Source organism: Cimex lectularius, unplaced genomic scaffold, assembly GCF_000648675.2.
Source record: "Cimex lectularius strain Harlan isolate CLEC.00 unplaced genomic scaffold, Clec_2.1 scaffold60, whole genome shotgun sequence".
NCBI classification, from domain to species: domain Eukaryota; kingdom Metazoa; phylum Arthropoda; class Insecta; order Hemiptera; family Cimicidae; genus Cimex; species Cimex lectularius.
Window position 1 is genome coordinate 1,881,946 of NW_019392643.1, and position 24,490 is coordinate 1,906,435.

Consider the following 24,490-nt stretch of genomic DNA (forward strand, 5'->3'; position numbering starts at 1 on the left):
CCTAGGTCTTTTTTTTTAACTAATAGCCTCTAGAGACCCCCAAATATAAAATTTTGTTTGAATTTACATTTATCAATTTTTTTCCATGATTGAATTTTTTACCAGTTATTTATTAGTTGTAATATTATTAGTTATTTTTTTAGGAAATTAAAAGTCAATAAATCTAAATTCAAACAAAAATTTATATTCAGGGATTTCTAGAGGTGCCAAATCAAAATTTCATATTAGTTTTGTGAAAAAATTATGACAGTTTACTTCAAAAATATGTGGTTTATAGACCTTTTTTGGTTACTGATAAACTTTGATAGATTTTACTATATTTTTATTGTAATGCAATAGTTAGGGCCTAACATACGTAAGATTAAAATTAAAAGGAAACCTGGTATGTGCACCACAACTAGTGTTGGTGGTGTACTATCTTTATTATTATCTAGAACTCTTCATTTAGCTTATTATCAAATCCCAAAGCTTTGCCGAGGACTACTTTGTATATTATTCAGGCCTTGGGCTTTTTCTCTCCCAGGAGTAGAAATGTTTGCCCGTTTAGGTCTTCATAAAAACAGAGCTTTTCTTCCACTGCTTCTTACTGGCAACAGGCTTGTTTCTGCCGCTCTGTGACATGCCTCTAATGTCTGCAGTGTCTTGCCGGCAATTCTAGTACTAACATGACCTAAACATGAATAGCTCTGCTGTTAATTTCTGCAATGGTTTGCAACTTTTATATAATAAATTCCCATTGTTCTCAATAAGAGGTTACAATGTGAGGATGTAAAATAAAGAACATTTCCAAAAGTTATTTATTTCATGAACAGTGAATATTCAGCCAACACTCAAACAGTGCACTGTGGTATTTCCAATAGCACAATGTGCTATTTAAAATAGCACAAATAATCACTTATTAAATCAATACCAGTAACAATAACATTGGAAGGCATACATTTTAAAAAATAAATTGAAAACAGTCAACTGTATTGACTCACTCCAATGTTTTGTTATAATTATAAAATGTGAAATTAATTTTTATAATTGAATAGTGAAGATCTGAATTTTGTACATTCTGATATTATTTGATTTTAAAGTTTATTTTTTAGGTAATGGGCACAGCATTCTTTTTTATTTACTTGGGTACATGAAATCCTTTAATCCTTTGGTTCGTGGGTTGTTATCCCAAGCATTTTTTCTTCCTGGTCAATGTAAAATTTATTCAGGTTGCATAAGAGCATACTTTTCTGTACTGAATTTGGCACATTTTTTTATTTAGAACTTACTACTTACAAAATGTACGGTCGAATTTTCATTCTGATAAAAAATAAATTAGAAAACATGTGATGTGACATTTTTCCCTGACAAAAAAAAAATTTTCCAATTTCTATCATATACAAAATTGTAATAAGTAACAAGTAAAGCTATAAGAAATGTTTACACTGCTCTCAGTAATAATTATTATAAATTGTAAAGTTTAAATTTCCATTATTCAGTCCAATCTTTAATAAAAGACATTTACTTAACATAAACAAGTAAAAATAAAATAAAATAAACAGTTAACATTTTCACTACATTAAAAGGACTCCCATATTTTCACTCACCAAATAATGCAAAACAATAACATCCAAAACGAAATAATTTTGAAAAACAATGTTTTTCAATAATTAAATAATCACACATATTAATGATTAATGTTAAGCTTAATCATAAGATCATTTATAACCAAAGCAACTGGAAAAACGAATATTTCCAATCATTGTTCATTACAAGTAACAATATTTTAAATTTTACACTTCCTTCAAATGTTCAGATCATTTTTTTCCTCTGGTAGAAAGCCTCCACAATTTTGTATAATGTAAAACATAATTTTTTTTACAAGTCCCAAAAATATGTGACAGCAAATTTGTTTTTTAGTTAAAAAAAAAGTTAGGTATAAACAAATCCACCACAGCGGTTCACTTTTTTTTTTATCAACAGTGGTGTGAGTGTAAAATTGAATTCTTTCTTCTTAATCAATGTGGTATAAAAAAAAATATAGCCGTTAGTTTTATGACAAAAATGAGCATGCATTTCTGCTCACATTTTATGTTAAATATATATTGTTTCAATTACAAATTGTGTACGTTGGTTTTAATATCTAATCAAAAGCTTAAAATAATAAATTTCCAATATTAAATCTGAACGTTCTTCATCTCACTGGACTTTTTATTTTTTGACATTCTGCTTTAATGAAGCGATTTCTGTGATCTGAATTATTTCCCTGGCATTTCCTCCTGTAATTACTCTCATCCCATTTTACAAGTGGAAAATAAGTGAAATTCTTTTGAACTGGGGCGACCAGATTCAGATGGATACAAGGGTGTTCTCAGTAAAATTAAGCAAGGCCTAAGACATGCGGGCAGTCTTGGGGGCTGGGACTGAACAAGGACATCTACGAGGAGTGGTTCCAGGCCTGCAAAGACAGGTGAGGCTCGAGCGCGAACGGGTCAAAGTAAACAAGTTGGAGTGCGAAAAAAATGATCTTTTTTGGGGGGAACAACGTTTCCTCTTTGTCTCTACTTTTGAGCAAAGTTCGCCATAACACAAGGAAAAAGTACCAAAATGAGGATCAGACTTTTATTTTATTTTGCGCAATTTTGTTTTCTGGCCATGTTTTACTATATTGAAAGAGAACTTGTTTTATTTCCCTTTTGCTTTTAATAGTGAGGACATTGTTATTTAATTTTTATTTTTTATTTACTTATTTTTTTTAAATCCCGAGGGTTCACTGTTTCCCGGAGACCGGGTGGATTGTCAACGGTCCGAGGAGGAATCTGTAACACCCATTATGTTTAAGTGGGCTTTTAAATATCTCAAATTTCCAATGATCACATTACAAGTATGATCTGACTAGTTACGTTTTCGAAAAAAAAAAATATATATATATAATAAAATAAAAGATGGTGAAGACCATTATTTTTATAATTAAACATGCTTCACAACTAGTGATGAAAATAATGATCTTAATAAAGAATTAAATTATTACAGCTTTTTTAAGAATGCTAACACTAAACAACCAATTTTTTTTCAAAATTAAAAAATATATGTACTGTTCAAAAGTAAATGTAAATTTATTTATTAAAAAATATTATTTTTTAAAAATTAAGTGCCAGCAAGTGCTCTTTGCTGTTTTATAATGAACAAGACATTCATAATTTGTTATTTATATCGATAAATAAATAATAAACGTACTATATCGAAGTCATCATTATCGAAAAATTGATTAAAATGTACAAATTGAAAAATTGTGTGCAAATATACGTTTTTAAATGTTTAAAAAACACGGTAAGAATATTTGCAAATCACATTAAGATTTAAATACAAAATATGTTTTTTTCTTTTCCACAGACAATACATAAAGACACTTATATTAAAATAAATTTTAAAAAATGTAGTTTTTTTAAGTGCTATTGTAAGCTTGCCACTTTTTTTGATTTGTATAGTTGAAAAACAGGGAAAAACAGGAAAATATACACTTTGTATAAAGGTTACACTCATACTGTGGAGTCAATTGGATAATATTAAATCTTCAAATTGGAAATGATTAAGTATTCTAGATGTTCAGACATTCCTTCGTTGGAGTAGTGTTGAAGTAGGTTGACTTTGGTCCCTAAGCATGTCTTCGAGGATAGATTCAAGGGTTTGGTGAACTATCCGAAAACTAGGCCTTAGCGCTGGTTTTTTATTCCAACAACTTTTCATGAGGGTGTAAATCGTTTTTGGTGTGTTGTCTGGGCATTGAAGAACATTTCCCTCTTTAATGTATTTGACTACTTCTTCGTGTGTCATACCGTAGTAGGGCTGTAAAGCGAATGAAAATATTTCCCATAAACACACTCCAAAGGCCCATACGTCTGACTCTATTGTGTATTTATTGTATAATATGCTTTCCAAGGGCATCCACCTGACGGGAATCGCATCGTGTTCATCCCCTTTGTAATAGTCTTGAAGATACATTTTCTGTGATAAGCCAAAATCAGCTATTTTTACCGTCATAGAATCATCGATGAGACAATTTCTAGTAGCGAGATCTCTATGTACAAACTTTCGATCGGATAAATAAACCATACCGCTTGCAATCTGTTGCGCTATTTTCAATAAATCCGGAGTAGTCAATTGTATGTCCTTATACAAATCTCCACCGTCTGTTGAATGGACAATGTAATTACTCGGAGAACACGACCTTAAAAACTCATTAAGATCTCCACGTCCCATATATTCGAAAAGCAGGCACATGGGTTTTCCAACAGCACAGACACCCAGTAGCTTAACAATATTTGGATGATCGAAACAAGCTAACAAACAAGCTTCTCGCTCAAAGTCTATCTGCAAATCTTCAGAAGCTTCTTCTTTCAGCATTTTTACAGCGACTAATGTAAACTCTTCACCTTTCAGAAGACCCGGAGCTTTTGCCTGAAAATAAATTATTAATTATTAATGATTATTTAATGTTTTTGAAATAGAGATGATAAGTATAGATAAAAGTGAAATAGGAGATTTAACATAATTTCACCTATAAATAATAAATGGTTACATGCCTCAAAAAACGAGGTTGCAAAAGCTCGGGCCTTCAAGCAGTCTCTAGCACGTTTAAAACAAGCCCATTGTCCAGCCTATGCTGTATCTGGAAGTGCTGCCACCTGAACTACAAAGGGAGCAGCTTACTCTCAGCTATGTGGCGAGGTTCTTTGCCAAACCAAGACAACTGTTTTGGGGTGTGATCCTTAAATGCCAGTACAGCAGAATATACGAGGACTTCAAAGCCTTAGGGAGGGCAGGGGTGAATGCTACTTGAGCTGGGCAACCAGCCGAATCCGCCCTAGATTCTACTGGCCACGGCCACAATTTTCCCGAGCTAAGTTCTTAGAACTACACCAGTTTTCACCTAGTCTTCAAAGATGGGTCTAGGACTGGCGAGGGGTCATGTATTGTGAGGGTGCGTCCACTTCATGGTCACTTGAACCACTCTATAGTGTTAACACAGCGGAATTTTATACAATGTGGCATTCATTTGAGGTGCTTCGAGATGATGGTGGCTCTCCCATCTCCCCCAGTGTCTATGACCTCCGTCAACCCTCTCAATGTGCTCTTGGAGAGATACCACGAGGTGGGGGTCTAGGGAAAATGGGTCTTGATACCCTGACACATAGGTCTGGAGGGTAAAAACAAGGCAAATGAGGCAACTAAGACCCAGACGTCCCAACTTCCGGATTTAACCACCACGATCCGGCCCCCTGACACTAAAAATGCAATAAAAAAATATAACCAAAATAAAGTAGCAGTATTGGTGGACTGGATGGAAGAGAAGTTCGCACATCTGAAGAGCCCTGTCAATAGGTGGCCCTCTAAGGATGTGACTAGGAGAAGAATGATCATCTTCTGAATAAGGATAGACAAACGAGCACTTTTGGGCCAAAGCATGCATGTGTTTGGCATGCAGAGAAAAAAAGTTGCTTAATGTGTCACACCTAACGGGAGAGTGGCATTCCTTGGCTTCATATAGAGAGTGGATAGGAATAGCACTCAATATGAAAATGTGCTTAAGCACAACAGCAAGTATCTAGGTCCCCTGTTCAGAATTTTGGAGGAAACACGATTGTTTTATTGCATATAATACTGAGTTTTGTATCCTTAGCATGTGTTGTGAGTAAATGTATTCATTAACATGAATGCACATTGTGAGAAGTTTGTTGGCGGTCAAATGAGTCAAACTCGCCCAAATCGTCCCTCAATTAGATCCATCATCCTGAGTGAATGGTACGTAAATAAGAAAGAATGCAATTAAGAGGGAGATAGTGAATGGTTTGGATGGAGATTGCGTTGGGGGCTGAAATGGTTTAGTAGTTGATAGCTCAACCTCAGTGGCTGGAAGGATAAGACCGAGTTCTGCCCACGGACTGCCAACACCCGGGGTGGGTGATTCTCAAGAAGTCTTATTGTACAGTACGAAAGCTTGAATTGCCGGTGGACTGCGAGAAAGTGATAGGCTCAACTCTGTACACATGTGAATGTATGTTCATGTATGCATAGATTTAAGCGTATATAAATTAATAATCAGTTAAACCCTACATTGCCTAATAAGTAAAGACAAGTAATAATCCATATATGTATTTAGTAGTAATAATTGACCACATTAATTAAAATAATTAATTATAAATTTTATCTAAACGGAATTCGAACCCACGACTTTCGGCTCAATACGCCACTGTTCTAACCACTTACCACACCAACTCCTCATCCCACTCGTGACACTAGATTTTTAATATCAACCAAGGCCTTAGATAAAAAGTGTAATTAACTAAAGCAAGTAATAATGTTTAAACTTAATATTACATGCTAAGCTTTATTGTGGAGTGCTTACAGCAAAGCTATGTCATTGATGAGACAACTAACCTACAAATTCAACAATTTTTGATGTTCCTACTAGCTGTTTAATAATACAAAAAAAATTCTTTCAAATCTAAATTTGACAAAATTCCTATTTTTTTTATATTAGCATAAATAAATACCTGGAATACTCGTCCAAAAGCACCTTGCCCCAAATCTTGGACATATATTATGTCGTTTCTTGGAAATTCTAATTTTTCAAGTTTAGGGTTGAGACAAGTTCCTGCCGTGTGATAAGCAGTATTGCTGGGTAACTTTTCCAAGTCAATATTAGCATCCTGCAATAAGTTACAAATCTAACATATTATAATTTTAAAAAAATAAATAAATATAAACAAAAATGTATCATAGGATTAACCCTGTGGTCTGCATGGGCATGGTGATGAAAATGAAAATTTTTTTCACATTTTTCTTATTTCCTCTATGTTTAGAACTTTTTTTTCCCATCATGAGGAAACCCTAACAAGAATTGGAAACGACCAAACTACAGGTTAATCATCCTGCAGACTCCATGAGAAAATCTCACAAATATAATATTTTTTACAGTTAGTTGTTATCAATCGGTGTGGTCCACCTATCGCTGGTTTTTGGTGGTGGATTTTGGTTTTGACCAACCTGGCAAGGATAGGCAGACAAAAATGGTTGGAAACGACCAAATAAAAAAAATGTCTACTTACTCTAGTAGGGGTCTGGTGATAATTTCGTCTATGGTGAACCATTCTTTGGCATAGTAAAAATAGTAATAATATCAAAACTATCGTTATAAATCCTGCACCTCCAAACATTATCATATATGTCGGCGCAAAAAATGTGTCCATAGTTAACTCATTTTTTTCAAACACTTTACTCTCTGTTAAATCTGAAAATTTTATATTTTTTAATAAATAAAATTTTAATATTTGAAATGTTAACATGCAACAAACCATAAACTACTATTTGCAGAAGAAAGAAGTGATAAGTAAAGATAGATTTTTTATAAAAAATTTGCAATAAGAAAGTTGATTTTTTTTTAATTGTATACCTCTTTGCGATAGAATTTTGAATTTGCCTAAACAATAATATATAAAATAAATATAATAAACTCACTACACTGCGGAATATCACAAGGCTGCCATCGTTCTTTAGAGTCCATAGTATAACACCAAGGTTTAACAGAAACACCCCCAACATTTCGACAGTAATTCTCAGCATTTTGAATCTCTGGAAAAATATCGATTGGCGTTTCATGTGCATGCGGTGTGTTTGAATCCCACCTTTGACAAGGGATGCCATCTTTGGTTACATTTTTCTTTCCTAAATACCAACGACCTCTACCAATAATACAATCCGCTAAAATTGAATAATATTTTGTCAATATTCACCAACGATACAAGAATTTTTTTTAAGCCTACTTGTAACTTCGTCTTTTTTTATTTCTGTCAATTTAGTCCAAGAGCATGTAGGAGTCTGATTGTTGTATTTTGGCAATGCTTCACAATCTGGTAACGTGAAATGGCCTCTTGATTTCAGAAATATATTCCTATTTTTATTATCCTCTATTAGAGCCCATTCAGTAAAACACAACAATCCTTTGACTGCAATGCAGTCTTCATAACATAGAGGCAAAGGTACCGAATCGTTATCTCTGGGCACACACTGAGGAAATGCATATGCACAAAGCAATGTCTGGAAAATAATTTCCATAATGATTACTACATTAACATGAACTAATTGTTTAATTTTAGTTATAATTACTATTCTAGTTTGTCCTAAATATATGTAAATACTTACAGCAGCAGCTGATTTACATGGCTCTTTCTTATTGCTGATTATCTCCTCCCATAAAGATGCTGTAATATGTTCATTCTTCCAGCTACCAATGTTAGCCCCACTTTCATTGAACCAAACAAAACCAGAAAGATAGTTTTTGCATATCTTTCCTCCATAGGGAGCACATCTGCCACTTGGCTTCTTCGTGTAAGCAACTATTGACAGCAATAAAAATTCATGATTGTTGGTTAAACAGAATAAAGGTCCAAACAAACATGAAAAAATGCATTATATTAGTGCATGATTGTTTAAAAAAATAGCTATACCATTCCAGTCTTTTTAATAGGAAAAAAAACATGCTGACTCCTAATCAGCTACAATCAGCTGAATAGGAAGTACGAAAAATGAGCCTCCAAAAAAAAACAAATTAACCATAATCGATCTACTAAATTCAAATGAAGTGACAGTAATTTGAAATTAGTATTAATAATTTTGTATAAAGTACATTCAATAATCTTCAACAGTGAAAGCAAGTTCATTTTTCTCCTTTTCCAGAGTTCAACATACATCCACCGAAAGGAAAAATGCGAGATCAAGAAAATATGAAGAAACTGCTGGATGTAAAAACTGAGTTGTGCCAACTAGTATAAGACCATACTTCTTCTTAGCACAGATGTCTTAGTGTTTAGTGTCTTTTCTTGTTTTTTTTTTTTTTTTATTTCTCATTTCCAGAGCTGAGCATCCACCAAGAAGAAAAATTGTGAGTTTTTCATGTGCAACAAGGAAAAATGTAACTATATAACTGAAAGGGGGAAAAAGAGAAACTGGATGTAAAAACTGAGCTGTGGCAACAGCCGCTCAGTTCAGGTAAATCGTTCAGTTTCTTCTTCCAATCTAGATTCAATTTAACTGACAGCTCTTTCAGGTGATCTGTTTCACTCGATGAATGAAAAATTTTGCAAAGCTACATGCAAACTTTATTTCTCACTGACTTTTAAGCTGCAAAATTCTTGGAGTGGGTTTACCACACCATATATATGTTCCAAACAAAGCATTTTTTGGTTCATACTCTTCTTTTTTTTGTAATTAATTTTTCTCCTTTTCCAGAGCTGAAGCATCCACAGAAAAGAAAAATTGCGAGTTTCTCCGTGTGAATCAAAGAATGTCAGTAATCCTATGGATGAGTATTAGTACAACCACGTTTCCTCCAAGAATTGGAACGGGGACCCAAATACTTACAGCTTTGCCCAAGCACAATTCTAAAATCGTGTTCCTGCTTACAGAGCCATGAAATGCCAACCTTCAGTTAGGTGGGTCACCTCAAGCAACACTTCTCTGCATGCTAAACACAAATGCAGCCTTTGTCCCAGAAGTGTACGTGTATGAACATCGCATTGTTTATCCTCAATCAGATGAAGATGACCTTTCTTCTATAAGGCAGATCCTCTGAGGGCTATCTATAGACAGTGCTCTTGTGCGAGAAAGGTATTCCAAAACACTTTCTGTATGGAGCCAAGGAATAACAACCTTCATTACGTGGAACACATCGAGCATCTTTCTCCGCATGCTGGACACACACGCAGGCTTTGGCCCAAAAGTGTTCGTGTGTTAATATCGCATGGTCTATCCTACATCAGATGATGATAAACCTTGTTCTGTAAATCAGATCCTCCGAGGGCCACCCATCTAGTGATCTTGATATGTGAGAGCTTCTCTGTAGACCCTGTCCATTTACAATGAACAACTGTTCAGTTCAGTCACCCGATCTGGATTCCATTTTGATAGAATCTCACGATTTCTAAATAAATTAACTGACAGATAAATTGAACGTGTAGGATGCAGTTAACCATTAGCATCCGTACTTTAGACCAATTTGAGGAAAACTCTTATTAAAAGTATAATTGATTTGTGTAAGTTATTTACCAGCGAGTGCGAGGTGGAGGGCGAGGAAGAGGAATGCCGTCGTCTGCATATTCGTAGAAGACGTTCGCCCCTTTCTTGGTACCAAATGGAACATTGACTCCTGGGAAGTTCAGGGAGGCCGGCAGGTGCCTCGGTCACAAAACTTCGCTCGCTCCAGGCCCGTCGCCGACGGATTACATTTTCACGATGGAGAAAAAAGCCTCTCAACACGAGAAATGCAAAGTTTCGTCGATGGAAGATCAATTGATAAACATTGTTTATAACGATAACCTAAACCTTCGTGATGGGAGGTCGGGAGATGCAGTGTTGCAGCCGCTCCCGCCGTCGAATTCCCCGACGCATTTCTCGACCCACACACATTTCACACAATTCAAAAATTTCATTTACAAAATTTATTTATTTACAAACGGAAGATTAAATTCAATTAGAGAATTTCATCAACAAATTAGATCAAATGAACTATTCTCGAAAAAGAACTATATTGCCGGTTTTTATTTATAGGGAACTATTCTTCCTTTTTTTTACTCATCCCACTTTCATTATTTCTACGTTTTTATTTTATTTTCTATCCTGCATTAATTTTTTTCTCAAAAACAACTGGAAATAATTTAAAATCATTCAAAAAATTTCTTTTTTGTAGGATGACCGCAAGAACAACCTAGTCCGTACGATGTAGTTCACTGAACTGGTTCAATAAGACGAACTGTCCCGAAAGGAACGGCTTCGCCCATCAATAAATTAACTTAGAGATTTGTAGTTCATGAACAAACTAGTTCAAATTAACTATTCCCGAAAAGGAACTACATTCTTTTTCTTCTCTATTTTTTAGAGAACTACAGTTATTTTTTTTTACTCATCCCACTTCCATCATTTCTACTAGTTTTTTTTTTTTTTTTTTTTTTTTTTTTTTTTTTTCAGTTATCCTTTCCTATCCTGCATTAATTTTTTTCTCGAAAATAACAGGAATTTTTTTTTTTTGCGTTATGATCTAGCATATTAGCCATGGTGACGAAATAAGTTCAAACTCACTTAAAAACATTTTTGTTTTGCATGAATTCCTGTACAACCTATTTCGAAAGAACGAACTAGTTCAAATGAACTACTCCCGAAAAATAACTATATTGCCGGTTTTATATTTTAGAGAATTTTAGTTCTTTTTTAGTTTTGGCGTTTTCTATACGCTATAAATGTAATTTATTTTAAAAATTACGTGAAATACGTTAAAACCAACATAAAAAAGTGTTGTTTCCCAAAAAAGCATGACCTACCTAATTCGTTCGATATAGTTCATCGAACTAGTTCAATAAGACGAACTGTCCCGAAGGGAACTATTCTTCAAAAGGAACGGCTTTGCTCCTCAATAAATTAAATTCGATTTGTCGTTCTTATTATTTATATTCCCATAAATGAACGATATTGTAATTGTTTAGGAACGGTCGTTCGAACACTCGGATTCGACCTTTTTCCTCAACCCTCAGATTTGTAACACTAACTGTTAAAACTGTCGTTTCTCCGCCTGACAAACGAATCCACGGTTTATGGCCAACTTTCGACTGTGCGTTCAAATTGAAATAAAATTGCTGCGATTGGCAAAGGGCGAATAAGATTTCATAATACAACGAACCCACGCCAAGAAAGATCGATGACGACACGGTAGTGAAAAAAGTCACCACGGGCCGTGTGGTGTGGATTCACATTTCTTAGTCGGACGTTATCACTATCGGTGAAAAGGCCATCCGAGACTAGAAGGATAATCGACACGGATGCAAATTTGTCGTGAGGCAGTTCGACATGCCGTTCCCAGGCTTAGAATCGGCCCTCTCCGACTCACACAGGAGAAAATGTGCCGATGTGCTATACGGTTGTACACCACCTCTGGCCCTGTCCGGACATTGGTCGTTCACCTGAGGAAATTTTCCAGGTGAAGATTGATTCATTCTCATACGGAATTGACTGCCCGTCGGCTATGGATTAAATGAAAAAACAATATCGGAAAGTGTCCTTTTTCTTTACTTTTCCGTCTAGAAATTGGTGTTTAGATGCGAAAAAGTTCGTAGTGTACAAGCTTGCAAACGGTGAAAATAAACTGAACGAATCGTAGGTTTGAAGGTATCGAAAAACCGTAAAACACAGGCTTTAAACTTAATAGATTTTAATAAAAACTTGACAAACATCTACATGAATAACGGTTTTGTTTTATCAAAGAAATTATTTGAATGGTTCAAACGAAGTACTAAAAAAGTATGAAGTTTGAAACCTGAAGGTTCTGCTATATTTATAAGATAACATGGTTCACCCGTGACTCAAGAGAATGATTCGTTTGAATCGGACTTTTCAAAGAGCCGCCATCGTTCTTTATTCTTCAATCTTCAATTTTTCACTTTCTTTACCCGCGCTTATGTATTTGTAATTTTACACAGTCGTTTATTTAAAATAATATATCATTATCCATTTTCCTTCTTTTTTGTATGTTTATTTTGTTCTTTTTTTAAACCATATTATGTTTATTTTTGTTCTGAAAGTATGTATGTACGATTTCGAAGAATAAAATATTTACTGTCATTTATCTGGTTCATAAAAGTTGAAACGTCAAAAAAAAATAAAAATATACATTTCTGCCAAGCCCCTAACCTAGTTGATGATCTGGAGTGGCGGATGCTTATACGGTAAAGAAAAAAAAATGCCATTAGTACATGACTATTCATTAAACTAACTACTCAACCAAGACCTTAGAGAAAAAGAATAATTAATTGAAAGAAGTAACATGATCAATTGTCCACTAAAACGTATATGGTTTAACTACTCAAATTTAAATCTTAAAAATAAATAAAAAATTATCCTATTGGGAAATATAATGTTTGCAATATCACTGGCTCTTGTTGAAAGAACAGAATTACTTCAATCAAAAACTAAACATCTTTTGGTTGTTATTGGTCTGCGAGTGCATGAACGACACATCACTTTTATCATCAATCAGTGGGGTTACTCATGTTTTTTTTTTTTTCTTGCCTCGATAATGGGTTAGTATTCATTACCTATTTATTTTTATCCTCCTGCGCTAGGTTAGGCAGTCTCTTCATTTTGTTCTGTAGCATTTTACTTTCAAAGATGACTCAGATTTACATTCAGTGTCCTACATGCAACATCTCAGAAGATCTCCGCTCAACCGCGACCAATGGCCAAGAAATAACGGTATTCTTTTAAACCCTAAGAAATCACAGCCCTAATTAATTCCCAATAAACCCATTGGAACAGATTGCCTAGCTCCTCCTCATATCAACAGCTCCCCTATTAATTTTTGTCCTAAAGTTAAAAATCTCAGCTTTATTTTTAACTCCAAGCTCACATGACATGACCATGTTAGCCCTATTATTAAAAGGGTCTATTCAAGCCTCCATTTTCTTTGACGCCTTCTTTTTCACTCCACAAAAAACTAGAGTTCTCCTTATGTAACCATAATAATTCCTTTATTCTCTTATTGTAGTGCTATTTTTTTTCTCACTTTCCTTAGAGTCTAATTCTGCTCATCGCCTTCAAATTTCGTATAATTACTGCATTAGATACTGCTATGATCTTATACCAAGATCATCATATTTCTTCTTGTATAAACGTCTTCAGCATCGTTCTTATAAACTTAGAGTTTTAATATGTATATTTAAAATTAAATAAATGTCCTCAATACAATTTTTGTCCCACATTCCTTATCCAAATGCACCAATATTCTAAAACTTTAACCTTATCCTTCAGAATTGCAGGGTCAAGTCTATGGAATTTGCTTCCCCAGAAAGTACATTCTGCTTCCTCACTGGCTTGTTTCACGTCCAGGGCATCTTTGCTTATGAATACAACATGATTATCTCCTTTTCTCCCCTCTTCGTTTTCTTTTTACCATTTCCTTTTACCTTTCTTCTCTTTCTGCTTTTATTTGTCATGTGGTTTCATCATTCATTTATAAATAACTAGTATTTGAAAGAACATATTGTCATTGTTTTGTATATTATTGTATTTATTATTATTATAATTATTGCGATTACTATTATTTTACTTTGCTTATAATACAAACTTTATTTCTAATATATGTACATGTAAGGGGGCTTAAAGCCCTATTTGTACTTTAACGATAAATAAAATAAATAAATGTCTATAGGTTGAGCATAGGTGATATTGGGTATGTGACGAAGTCCTATCTTTGATGCATCTAAATAAGATATCCTCTGACTGTTCAACGTTAGATTTTACTTCTCAGGTTTGGTATTTTTATCGGTATTATTAAACATTTATACAGATTCCCAATGTCTTTGGGCTCAATACTCACGTAGATCTTGCTATTCTGTAATTGTCATGATTTAAGATAGACTGAGTTTTTCTTCTTGCTCCACCAGCAGGTGTACTCTGGTCTAGGCTTTGTTCGTATGTTTTACCTTTGACCATTAGTGTGACAGTTTTCTTGTGGTTTCGTCAGATTTGACTTGTATCGGGTGACGTTCCTACGCACTCTGTATGGGACCAAGGAATTGCACCCTTCAAGTAGGTGGGGATCTGTCAACTTTTCTCTTCATGCTGGAAACGTATGAGCTTAGAACCAAAAGTGTCCGTGTGTCAACCCATGGCCCATTCTTAATCAGGTGTGAATGATCCTACTTCAATGAGTCAGATCCTCCGAGGACCATCTATTGACAGTGGGGGGGGCATACCTGACATGACACATGACGCCCTGCAATTTGGGACACATCCAGGTGGACACAATTTCAAAAGTGTCCGTGTCAACCGTGTATGACTCTCTGACAAATACATACAATCTGAATACATACAAATTCAGATGCGTTGAAACCATTGTATGGGATATGCCAAGTGTCTCTGCGATGTCTGATGTTATTTAAGTGTGGGTTATTTGTGACAAATGATGAATTTGGTAAAAGTATTACCAATCTCCATGAAATTGAACTGTATTTTTTTCCGATGAAACTGACAAATAAAAACAATTCAAATCCACTTTAAGGGTGAGGAAATAATAAATTAATTGGGTTTTCTTAGTGCATTGAAAATGGATAAGATGAATCACCGGTCCCGGCTCTGAGAATAGAGCATTACGTCATTTCCCACTGAAATTGCATACTTGCGTCATCGAAGATTCCCAGCTTTCTCTCGCGTTTGCGGTATCAATTTTGAAGTTCGCCTTTTACAAAGTCGAAAAAAAAATCATAAAAAGTAATTTTCTTGTTAGTTCATTGTTTTAAAAAGTTTTGCCGTGAAAATGACGTCACTTGTCGGCGCACGTGTCCCCGGCCGACCTTGAAAAGGTTCTTTTATCTTCAAACTCCCCGATCAGTTCACTCGAACTTCGACGTGCAGAGTGTGCGTTCATTCTCAGCCGAAGGGCACGTCGATCGTGTTCGTCGAACGTTTTGAATGTGAATACTTTTTTCAGATCGACGAGCATGGCTACAACGGCCGCAGACAGTGCTTCTGCACTTATTAACAAGAATATCTCTGAAAACAAAGTTTTCATATTTAGCAAGAGCTGGTGTCCCTTCTGCACCAAGGTAAGTTAACCAACTGACAATTGAAATACTTAAACCCTCGTGCAACACATGCTGAATAATCACTCACACAAAATTTTAAAAAAATCGTACCATTCTCTTTTTATAATTTAACAAGGAATTTCTTTGAAAAAAAAATTAAGGTTTAATTAAACTTGTGAAGCTTGGTTAGGGTTGTTGAATAATCCAAAGTCCGAGATCGTTCAACCTTGTCCTAGATTTCCTTCATGTAGTGTAGTGCATTATCTACTATTAACACAGCTGAAATTTAAGAATTCATATTAAAAAAAAGCCTATTCAGTTTTGATACGGAGGAAAATGAGCTTTTTAGCTTTGAAGTAATAGCCAAAAATGTGATTTTTAGGGTCTTTGAAACTTCTCAGAGCAGACATTTTCTAAGTTTCTAAGTTGTGAGATTTCATCCTTTGGTCTGAGATGAACCTATTTGATCATTAATGATAATCTTGGTGTGCCTATCCTTGCAGGGTTTGTTTATCGGACATGTTTCTCCATTTCACCCTGATGATGGCGTGCGATGTGTATTGTATTCGAATCTGTATCTTGGTCGTTCGTAATCATTTTGGGTGCTTTATTTTCCCCGGATGGTATCACCTATGATTGCAAAATTTTGGAATACGACTGACAGACCAAAACCAGTTAAGATGGCCAGAAGATGGTTGTTTACGATTTCATCATTTTGGGTGTCTTATTTTCTCCGGACGGTGTCACGTGTCAAAATGCTGATATGCGTCTGACAGATCAAACCATCAAGGATAGGCAAATAAAGATTATCAGTAACGATCATATTGAATTATTGATTTCTAATGATTCCAGCTCAAAAGTATCACTTGGTTCTCGCCATCTTCAGTTTGTCTGTTGTATTTCTACTGCAGCTTGATCATTTGCGACCATTTTAAGTGTCTTATTCTCTCCAGATGGATGATCTGTGATGGTGACAAAATTCCAGAATGTGTGACAGGCCAAACCAGTGAGCATGGGCAGAAGATGATCATTAGCGATCACAATAAATGCTTTTTTTTAAAAGATTCTAGCTTGAATGTATCTCTTGATTGGTTCTCGTCATCTTCAGTTTCTCTGTTGTATTTCCACCTGCAGCTTGGTCGTTTGCGATCATTTTAGGTGTCTTTTTTTCTCTAGACATTGTCACTTATGATGATTGCGAAATGCCGATATGCATCCGACAGTTCAAACCATCGAGGATAAGCAGATAAAGATGATCAGTAACGATCAGAACAAATTATTAATTTCCAATGATTCTTATTTTCCCCAGATGGATCAGCTGTGATGGTTACAAAATTCCAGAATGTGTCTGGCAGACCAAACCAGCGAGCATGGGCAGAAGATGATCATTAGCAATCAAAATAAATGATATTTTTAAATTATTCCAGCTTGAATATATTGCTTGGTTGGTTCTGTTGTATTTGAATATGTAGCTTGGTCATTTCCAATCATTTTGGGTGTCTAATTTTCTCCAGATGGTGTCTCTTATGATGATTGCGATTTGCCGATATGCGTCTGACAGATCAAACCATTGAGGATAGGCAGACTAAAGTGATCAGTAATGATCATCACAGCTATGACTTTAAATAACCACTTGAGTTCGGCATGATGGTTAATCAAATTAGGCTGTGAGATTTCCTCCTTGGCATATAATTTTATTGGTACCGATGATCTTGGTCTGCCTTTCTTCCTGTTTTGACTATCAGATGCATAGTCTGTTTTATAAGGTTGTAAGAGGTTATCTTTCTTAGTTGGTGTCTTTGATGTATTAAGTTTGGGTTTTCTATTGTTCTGGTCAGTATTTTCGATCATCCTTTTTCTTTATATTTCCCCCATTGAAGATGTCGAGAAACCGAAACGCATCTGACCAACTCACTGTCGTCTGACAGTGATTATAGCTCATGGAATTATAAAAAAAAAAAAAAAAATCTTTCTGGCTTGGTCAGAATATTTCACCAGAAGACTCCTAAGAGCAATCGGTGCCCATAGGGTTGTTATGTAAAGCTAGACTCTCGGAACAATTTTTCCCGCATAAAGAATCTCTTCATTGATAAAGCTAGTAATTGTCGAAATTAGCTGACCATTGCTGGTTACTAAAACCTAGGTGTGAACCGGTTTACTTCACTGTGCTCCGTTGAGGGAGGTTCAAAGGCAGTAAACTAGTACAAATTGCTTTGTCCATTTCAACCTTATAATGATGGTTTGGTGTTCTCACTTGAAAAAAGTGTAAAATTTAAGCCTATTTTTTACTACCAGTGCACGAACGTCTTACGATTTTTCAGTTTTAATTCCAAACTTATACTACAAAAAATTATTGTAGTTGAGAACTTCATTGCCTCTCTTACCTTTCACAAATGATATTTTATAATGGCTAAGGTATAAGCAGATTATTCAACCTTTGAATAAATCTTAGTTTGCTTATCTAATCAGTATCATCTACGAAAAAAATGGAAAATAACTCCTTCGCCATTTAAATGCATAGTTAGACCAACGAACAAAATAAAAAAAATTGGTTTTAATAAATTCAAGTGTTATTATCCATGAAATTAATCTTAAGTATTTTATCTAAGTGTACAGAAACGTGTGCCCAGAAAGTCACTACAACAATAACGTCTTAAAATGACCAGAATTGACCAATATTGAAATTTCTGTATCAATGTACACAGTGAAAATGGTCTGAAATATGACTGTCCAAAATATACAAGAAAAACTCATGAGAAATCATCCAAATACTGAAGGAAATGCTGAAACGCATCTGAACCAAATTAGTGAGGATAGTCAGACCAAGATTGGTCTACCTAGGTAACTATTAAACAATAGGTTTATCACCCTGCAGACCTCAAGAAGAAATCTCTCTCTCTCTCTCTCTCTCTCTCTCTCTCTCTCTCTCTCTCTCTCTCTCAAAAAAAATAAATAAAAAAAAATAAATAAATAAAAAAATCTGCTGACTTTTTTTTAACTTCTAAACCCAAATACAACTTCACAGTTTATCCGTTTTTGATTTATTTTGTAAACAATAGAAATGAAACTCATTAGTGTTACAACATTAATGTTTACAAAAAAAAGTCTTAGTTTATTAGAAGATAATAGACATTTTTCCAGACCCCAAATCTTAGCTATGGATAAATGTTGAATAAACAGTAATTTCTTATAAAAATTATATCAGTTGTGTATCTTGTGTATTATATTGTTTGCTTAAAAAAAATTATTTTGTACGGAAATATTTTTTTTTCTCTTTTCTAGACCAAAGAATTGCTAAAAGAGCATTCGATTTCATTTTCTCATATTGAACTCGATGCAGTTGGTAAGTGTTTATAATGAGGACTTCTTCAAATAAAAAGACTATCAATGTTTTATTAAAATTATCTTTCTATGAACTGAAGATGGAGGGGACGAAATCCAGCAAAAGTTATTGGACATGACAGGGCAGAAAACAGTTCCAAGTATTTTTATAAATGGAAAGCATATTGGTGGTTTTTCTAATCTTAATGCAATTGCCGAAGTTGGACTACTGTATGATACAGTCATGGGAATTCCGTATGAATACGATTTATTCGTAATCGGTGGCGGCTCGGGAGGAATAGCCGCTGTTAAAGTAAGACTTTTAATTTTTTCACCATTCAGATTTTACCATCTCCCATATTGCAGGAAGCCAGAAAGTATTCCAAAAAAGTAGCCCTCTGCGACTTTGTTCATCCCAGCCCGAGAGGATCGAAATGGGGCATTGGTGGGACGTGCGTAAACGTTGGTTGCATTCCTAAAAAACTTATGCACAGGGCTTCGTTAATTCACCACGATCTGGCTGATGCTGCATCCTTCGGATGGCCAACATCCAGTAATTTATACAAATTTAAAATAATTATCGCATGTTCTTATCGATTTTTTTTTTTTTTTTTATTTCAGAGGAGCCCCACAATTGGAATACATTGGTTGAAAACATTGGCAATTATATCAAATCATTAAATTTTAATTACCGCAAAGAGTTACGTAAAAATGAAATCCCTGTTATGAATGGGTATGCTGAATTCGTTGATAATCACACTGTTCAGGTAAATTTGAAAAGATTCTCAGATTTTTTTCATTATTTGCAGATTTGATTGTTAAAATAGTAGTTGTACAATTAATTAATGATAAAACATCAATATCTCAACTTTTATTTCTTCTAATCTTGTTCTAAAGGTCATGTCTAACATCTTTTTTTTCTTGTTTGCCAGTTGTTCAAACATTAAACCATATAACTCAAGATTGTTTCAAATCAAAAGTAATAATTATTTCATTAGAAATAAGAATTATTTAATCTAGCCTTTCCGGTAATTCATTTCTGGGAAATTTTGGAAATAATAACAATCACAATAGGAAAGTTTAAATGTACATCATTTTCAAAATAATCTTATCAAAAAGTCCCCAAAATTATTTGAAATAGAATTAGTTCAGTGATAAGAAAAAAATTGGAAAGGAAAAAAATTGGAACGAATGATTAGTATTTATAAATCAACTTTAGTTTTGTTTTAATACAGTCTCGCGTTCATCATTCCAGGTTACTGACGCTTCTGGTAACACAAAAAATGTTACCAGTCGCATGTTCATCATTGCGTCAGGCTTGAGACCCTTTTATCCGAACATAAGCGGCGCCAAAGAATATTGTATTACATCAGACGATTTATTTTCACTGAAAAATAACCCAGGTGAAACGTTGATCGTTGGAGCCTCATATATAGCACTTGAATGTGCTGGATTTTTAGCAGGACTCGGTATACCTTGTACTGTTATGGTAAATATTCATACTTATAGTTTTTTTTTTTTTATCAAATGACTTTATTTTTAATCCATTGGGTATGAACAGGTCCGGTCAATTCTTCTGCGTGGGTTTGATCAAGAGATTGCTGAAAAAATTGGGAAAAGCATGAAAGATCTTGGTATAAAGTTTGTTAGACCCTGCATTCCAACGAATGTAACAAAGGAGGGTGAAAAATTGAAAGTAAGCAATTTTTAACTGTTTTTAAAATTAATGAAACATTTTAATATTGGCTTGTGATAATGCCTCACTTTTAGGTGGAAGGAACTTACGATGACGGAAAACCGTTTGCAGAATTATACGACACAGTAATGTTCGCCACAGGCCGAGAAGCCCAGACTGACAGTTTGGGATTGAAAAATGCCGGAATCTTTGTGAATCCTAAGTAATTGATCATTTCCGGTTATAAGATTATTAACAACTGTGCATTGTTAGCTTTATTATGTTGTTTTTCAGATCAAAAAAGATTTTTGTGAACAATAAAGAACAAACGACAGCTCCTAATATATTTGCAATTGGGGATGTGGCTGATGTCGGCCTGGAACTGACACCGGTTGCCATCAAGGCAGGAAGATTGCTTGCAAAGGTATGAGCTTTACGTCCATTTGTATGGTGGTTGACGCTTAATCTTAAGCTATAAATTCCATCCCCTCCACAGAAAAAAACAAACAAACTTTTTAACTACTTTCTTCACAACAGTTTAACCAAAAAAGGCAAAAACAAACAATGTTTCTGAGTGCCAGTGGCCACCATAACTTGAGCTTCATTTTGAAAATTAATTTGACAGGTTTATTAACGGTACAATAACTTTAATCATTGTGGAGGAAACTAATAAAATAAATCACCCACTTTGTTAGAACAAATGTTTTAGACAAGCACAGCCCTACTGAAGCAGTCTGATAAATTCATGTATTTTTCGTTTGTTATTGTTTTAATGCCATTAAGGCACTCTCACCAATTCTGACCTAAAACAAAAAAATAAATAATAATAATTAAATTTATTAAACTCGATTGGCTGGCAATTTTGAGCACCAGAAGTGCTCAATTTAAAAAACAAAAGTTTCCAAAAAAAAAACCTTGACATGTTACATGTTCTTTGTATTGGAGTTAAAAAGTAAGAAAAAGTAGTCAATTTTTTGAAATGCGTTCTCAGACAGTGAACATATTTCAGTCTGATTGCACCATGAAATAGGTATGTTAGTTTAAACTAACCCCTTTTTCAGCAAGTTTTTCAATATTTCTCTAGTGACAAATAAGGTCATAGCCTGGAATCTTTTTATCAGGTAAAGTTATAATTTGTTGTGCTATTTCTTTAGATGTAACTAGCTTTACATTTTCTTCTTGTGGAATGGTTGTTACCTCAAGTGAGCTACCATTGATATTTTGATTTGGTTTAAAAATTTCAGCAAGGTTTCTGGCAAAAAATTTGGCTTTTATTTTGCTGTGTCTATCCCATGTTCCGTCCTCTCTTTTTTAATGGAGGAATTTGGGCAATTGGTATTTTAATTTTTTTTTTAAATTGCCTTCCACATTGAGTTGTCATTGTAGATTTTAACTTTCTTTTAATTTTTTGATCATGTTGTTAAGAATGTTTTTATCTGCAGTCTTGATTGTTGCCATCTTCTCGTAGCCTTTCATTTTGGCTCATGAGTTCTTTAATTTCCTTGGGGTAGTTAAAGTGTATTGTTTTATTCATAGTCCGTCTAGAATTACACCATGCTGCAATCTGAATGATGGAAGGAGGATTATCATCACATAAGACAAAAAATGGATTCTGTACAGTAACACCAGGAGGTCATACCAAATGAAACCGAATCCTTTTTGGTGCAAACAGCGGGCACTGTGCTCTATAAACTGCCACCTACCATATACTGCTGAAATCCACTCATGCCAACTTAAATGAGTATCTCTTGCCTAAATCCAGAAAAAAAACCCTGCTCTCGTGAACAGAAAAGGTGTTAATTTTTCACCAGGACAATGCGCAATCTCATATAGCTGGAATGACGGTGATAATGAAGCTTGGCTGGGAAGTACTACTAAACCCTTCATACTCAACACACCTGGCCCCTTCTGACTTTCACAATTTCTTAGCTATGAACAATATGTGCAATTGGGGGTTCAATAAATTCCAACATCTAGAAAATGAGCTGAATTTATTTTTTAAGTTTTTAAGATCGAAACTTATATACAAAGAGCATCACTGGAGTAGTTATGTTAGGAGAAGGTTTTAGATACTTTTCTTGTTATCTAGGAATATCACGGTTGGATGTGTTTGACTAGGGTTATTTCCTTGGCTGAGCTTTCCGAAGGATGTTTTTCACTCTAGAAACATTGCAGGTTGTGTGTCTGACAGGTTCCAGTTGTAGAGGCATTTATTGAAGAATGATGCAATTCTCTGTCATACCTCGATTCTTTCATTCCATTCATGTTGACAAGTGGAGTCATCTTGGATTCTCTTGCGAAAAAAATGAAAAGAATCTGATGGTCTCCTGGCCTTTATCTAGTCTACTTTATATGTGGTGGGTCAACGCTAATGTTTTATCTATTACTGGGTAGGTAATACAGTCAGATGGCCCTCGGCAAATAAAATTGCCTCTGTCTTTATCGGGTTTATTTTAAGCTTTTATTTCAGCTAAAGCCAGGTCATGTGTTTAGCTACTGTGGTTTTTATCTAGGATGTCAGTAAAGCCAGGTGCATATAGTTATAGTTTTAGCTTGGCAGCAATAGAAGAATATAACAGCAAGGGCCCCAATATGGGACCCTGAGACACACCAGTGTGGAATTATGATATGGACAGGATGTTGTTGCAGGAGACTCAAAAGAGTCCTCTCTTAAGGTTGGAGTGAATGATCTTGATAATGTAAGACGGGATTTATTTTTTATTGTCCTGCCATCTGTCCATCATGCCAGTCTTGCATAATGGGAATTAAGGATGGATTAAGCGGAACTCAATATACAATCCCTAGCCTCCTAATCATAATTATTTACCTCAAACATCTTACTTTTTCCATATACTGTTTTTTCTTCTCTCAAATATAGAGAAAGTTGAAGTTTAAATATTTGTATTTTTTAAGCGTTTGTTTGGTATCTCGACTGCGCTTATGGACTATACAAACGTCCCCACTACTGTGTTCACCCCTCTTGAGTACGGATGCGTTGGATATTCTGAAGAATCGGCACGAGAGAAGTACACAGACGTTGAAGTGTTTCACAACATTTTCAAGCCGTTGGAGAGCGTATTGTCTGAACGCTTTGATTCCTTATGCTTCGCAAAATTAGTCTGCAAAAAGGAAGACAAGGTTAGTTTTAATAAAGTTTGTACAGAATAATAGAAAACAAAAATTATCAATGATAATTTTTGTTTGTATTTTTAGAAGTGGAAAGTGATTGGATTGCACGTTCTTGGACCAAATGCTGGTGAAATTACCCAAGGTTTCGCTCTAGCTCTGAAAATGGGCGCAAGTAAAGATGATTTCGATAGTCTAGTTGGCATCCATCCAACCAATGCCGAGGTAACAATTATTAATTATTTTAACATTAATTAATATAAACACTTTTCACACTTGCACTTCTTTTTTGGAGGTTCTTAGTTTTTCTTAAAAGAAGACAAGATTAAAAAAAATAATAAAAACCATTTTCTAATACTAAAAAATTCTTCTAATTGCTATTGAATTTTTAGGTATTTACTACTATGACTATTACTAAGTCCTCAGGAGAGGTGTTGGACACTGGAGGTTGCTGAGGTTAATTTCAGCTTTATTCTTCACTGCTATCTACACAATTTATTCTAAAATAGTTGTGTAGTGAAGAATAGAGCGTATTTTTCTTAAACTTGTGTTTTCGGCTATTGGTACACTATAGTTATTTTATGACTGGTATTGACTAAACCATTTTGGTGTTGATACCACGAGGTTTCTACTATATGTGAACAGTAGTTATAAAACACACACACACACACACACAAAAAGCTTAAATTTCACAATGTTGTATTGTTCAAAAGGTATCTACAAAGAAAATGAAAGAAAAAGGAGAAAAAAAAGGTTAAAATAT

The 24,490-nt window shown here is 34.6% G+C and overlaps 2 protein-coding genes across 2 annotated transcripts; one reads left to right on the top strand and one right to left on the bottom strand.

The window, feature by feature from the left end:
* Positions 1-783: 783 nt before the first annotated feature.
* LOC106661174 (tyrosine-protein kinase transmembrane receptor Ror2) lies at positions 784-10,396 on the bottom strand. Its single transcript, XM_014384415.2, has 7 exons — positions 10,084-10,396; positions 8,182-8,375; positions 7,803-8,076; positions 7,498-7,740; positions 7,089-7,270; positions 6,534-6,689; positions 784-4,437 (listed from the first exon to the last, which is right to left on the bottom strand). Exons 1-7 carry the CDS (start codon positions 10,175-10,177, stop codon positions 3,586-3,588), a joined length of 1,995 nt encoding a protein of 664 aa, XP_014239901.1. The 5' UTR covers positions 10,178-10,396; the 3' UTR covers positions 784-3,585.
* Positions 10,397-11,772: 1,376 nt separating this feature from the next.
* Positions 11,773-24,490, top strand: LOC106661134 (thioredoxin reductase 1, cytoplasmic-like). The gene is made up of 13 exons (XM_014384350.2): positions 11,773-12,004; positions 15,512-15,626; positions 18,888-18,948; positions 19,028-19,239; positions 19,293-19,479; positions 19,548-19,693; positions 20,182-20,415; positions 20,488-20,622; positions 20,697-20,824; positions 20,896-21,025; positions 23,515-23,739; positions 23,815-23,952; positions 24,120-24,490. Exons 1-13 carry the CDS (start codon positions 11,847-11,849, stop codon positions 24,180-24,182), a joined length of 1,932 nt encoding a protein of 643 aa, XP_014239836.1. The 5' UTR covers positions 11,773-11,846; the 3' UTR covers positions 24,183-24,490.

Coding starts and splice junctions, on each gene's coding strand:
- LOC106661174 (XM_014384415.2), bottom strand. CDS start 10,177: ATGTTCCATTTGGTACCAAGAAAGGGGCGAACGTCTTCTACGAATATG. Junction 8,376..10,083: donor CCTCCACCTCGCACTCGCTG/GTAAATAACTTA, acceptor TGCTGTCAATAG/TTGCTTACACGAAGAAGCCA. Junction 6,690..7,088: donor ATCACCAGACCCCTACTAGA/GTAAGTAGACAT, acceptor AACTTATTGCAG/GATGCTAATATTGACTTGGA.
- LOC106661134 (XM_014384350.2), top strand. CDS start 11,847: ATGCAAATTTGTCGTGAGGCAGTTCGACATGCCGTTCCCAGGCTTAGA. Junction 12,005..15,511: donor CACCTGAGGAAATTTTCCAG/GTGAAGATTGAT, acceptor TACTTTTTTCAG/ATCGACGAGCATGGCTACAA. Junction 23,740..23,814: donor TCTGCAAAAAGGAAGACAAG/GTTAGTTTTAAT, acceptor TTGTATTTTTAG/AAGTGGAAAGTGATTGGATT.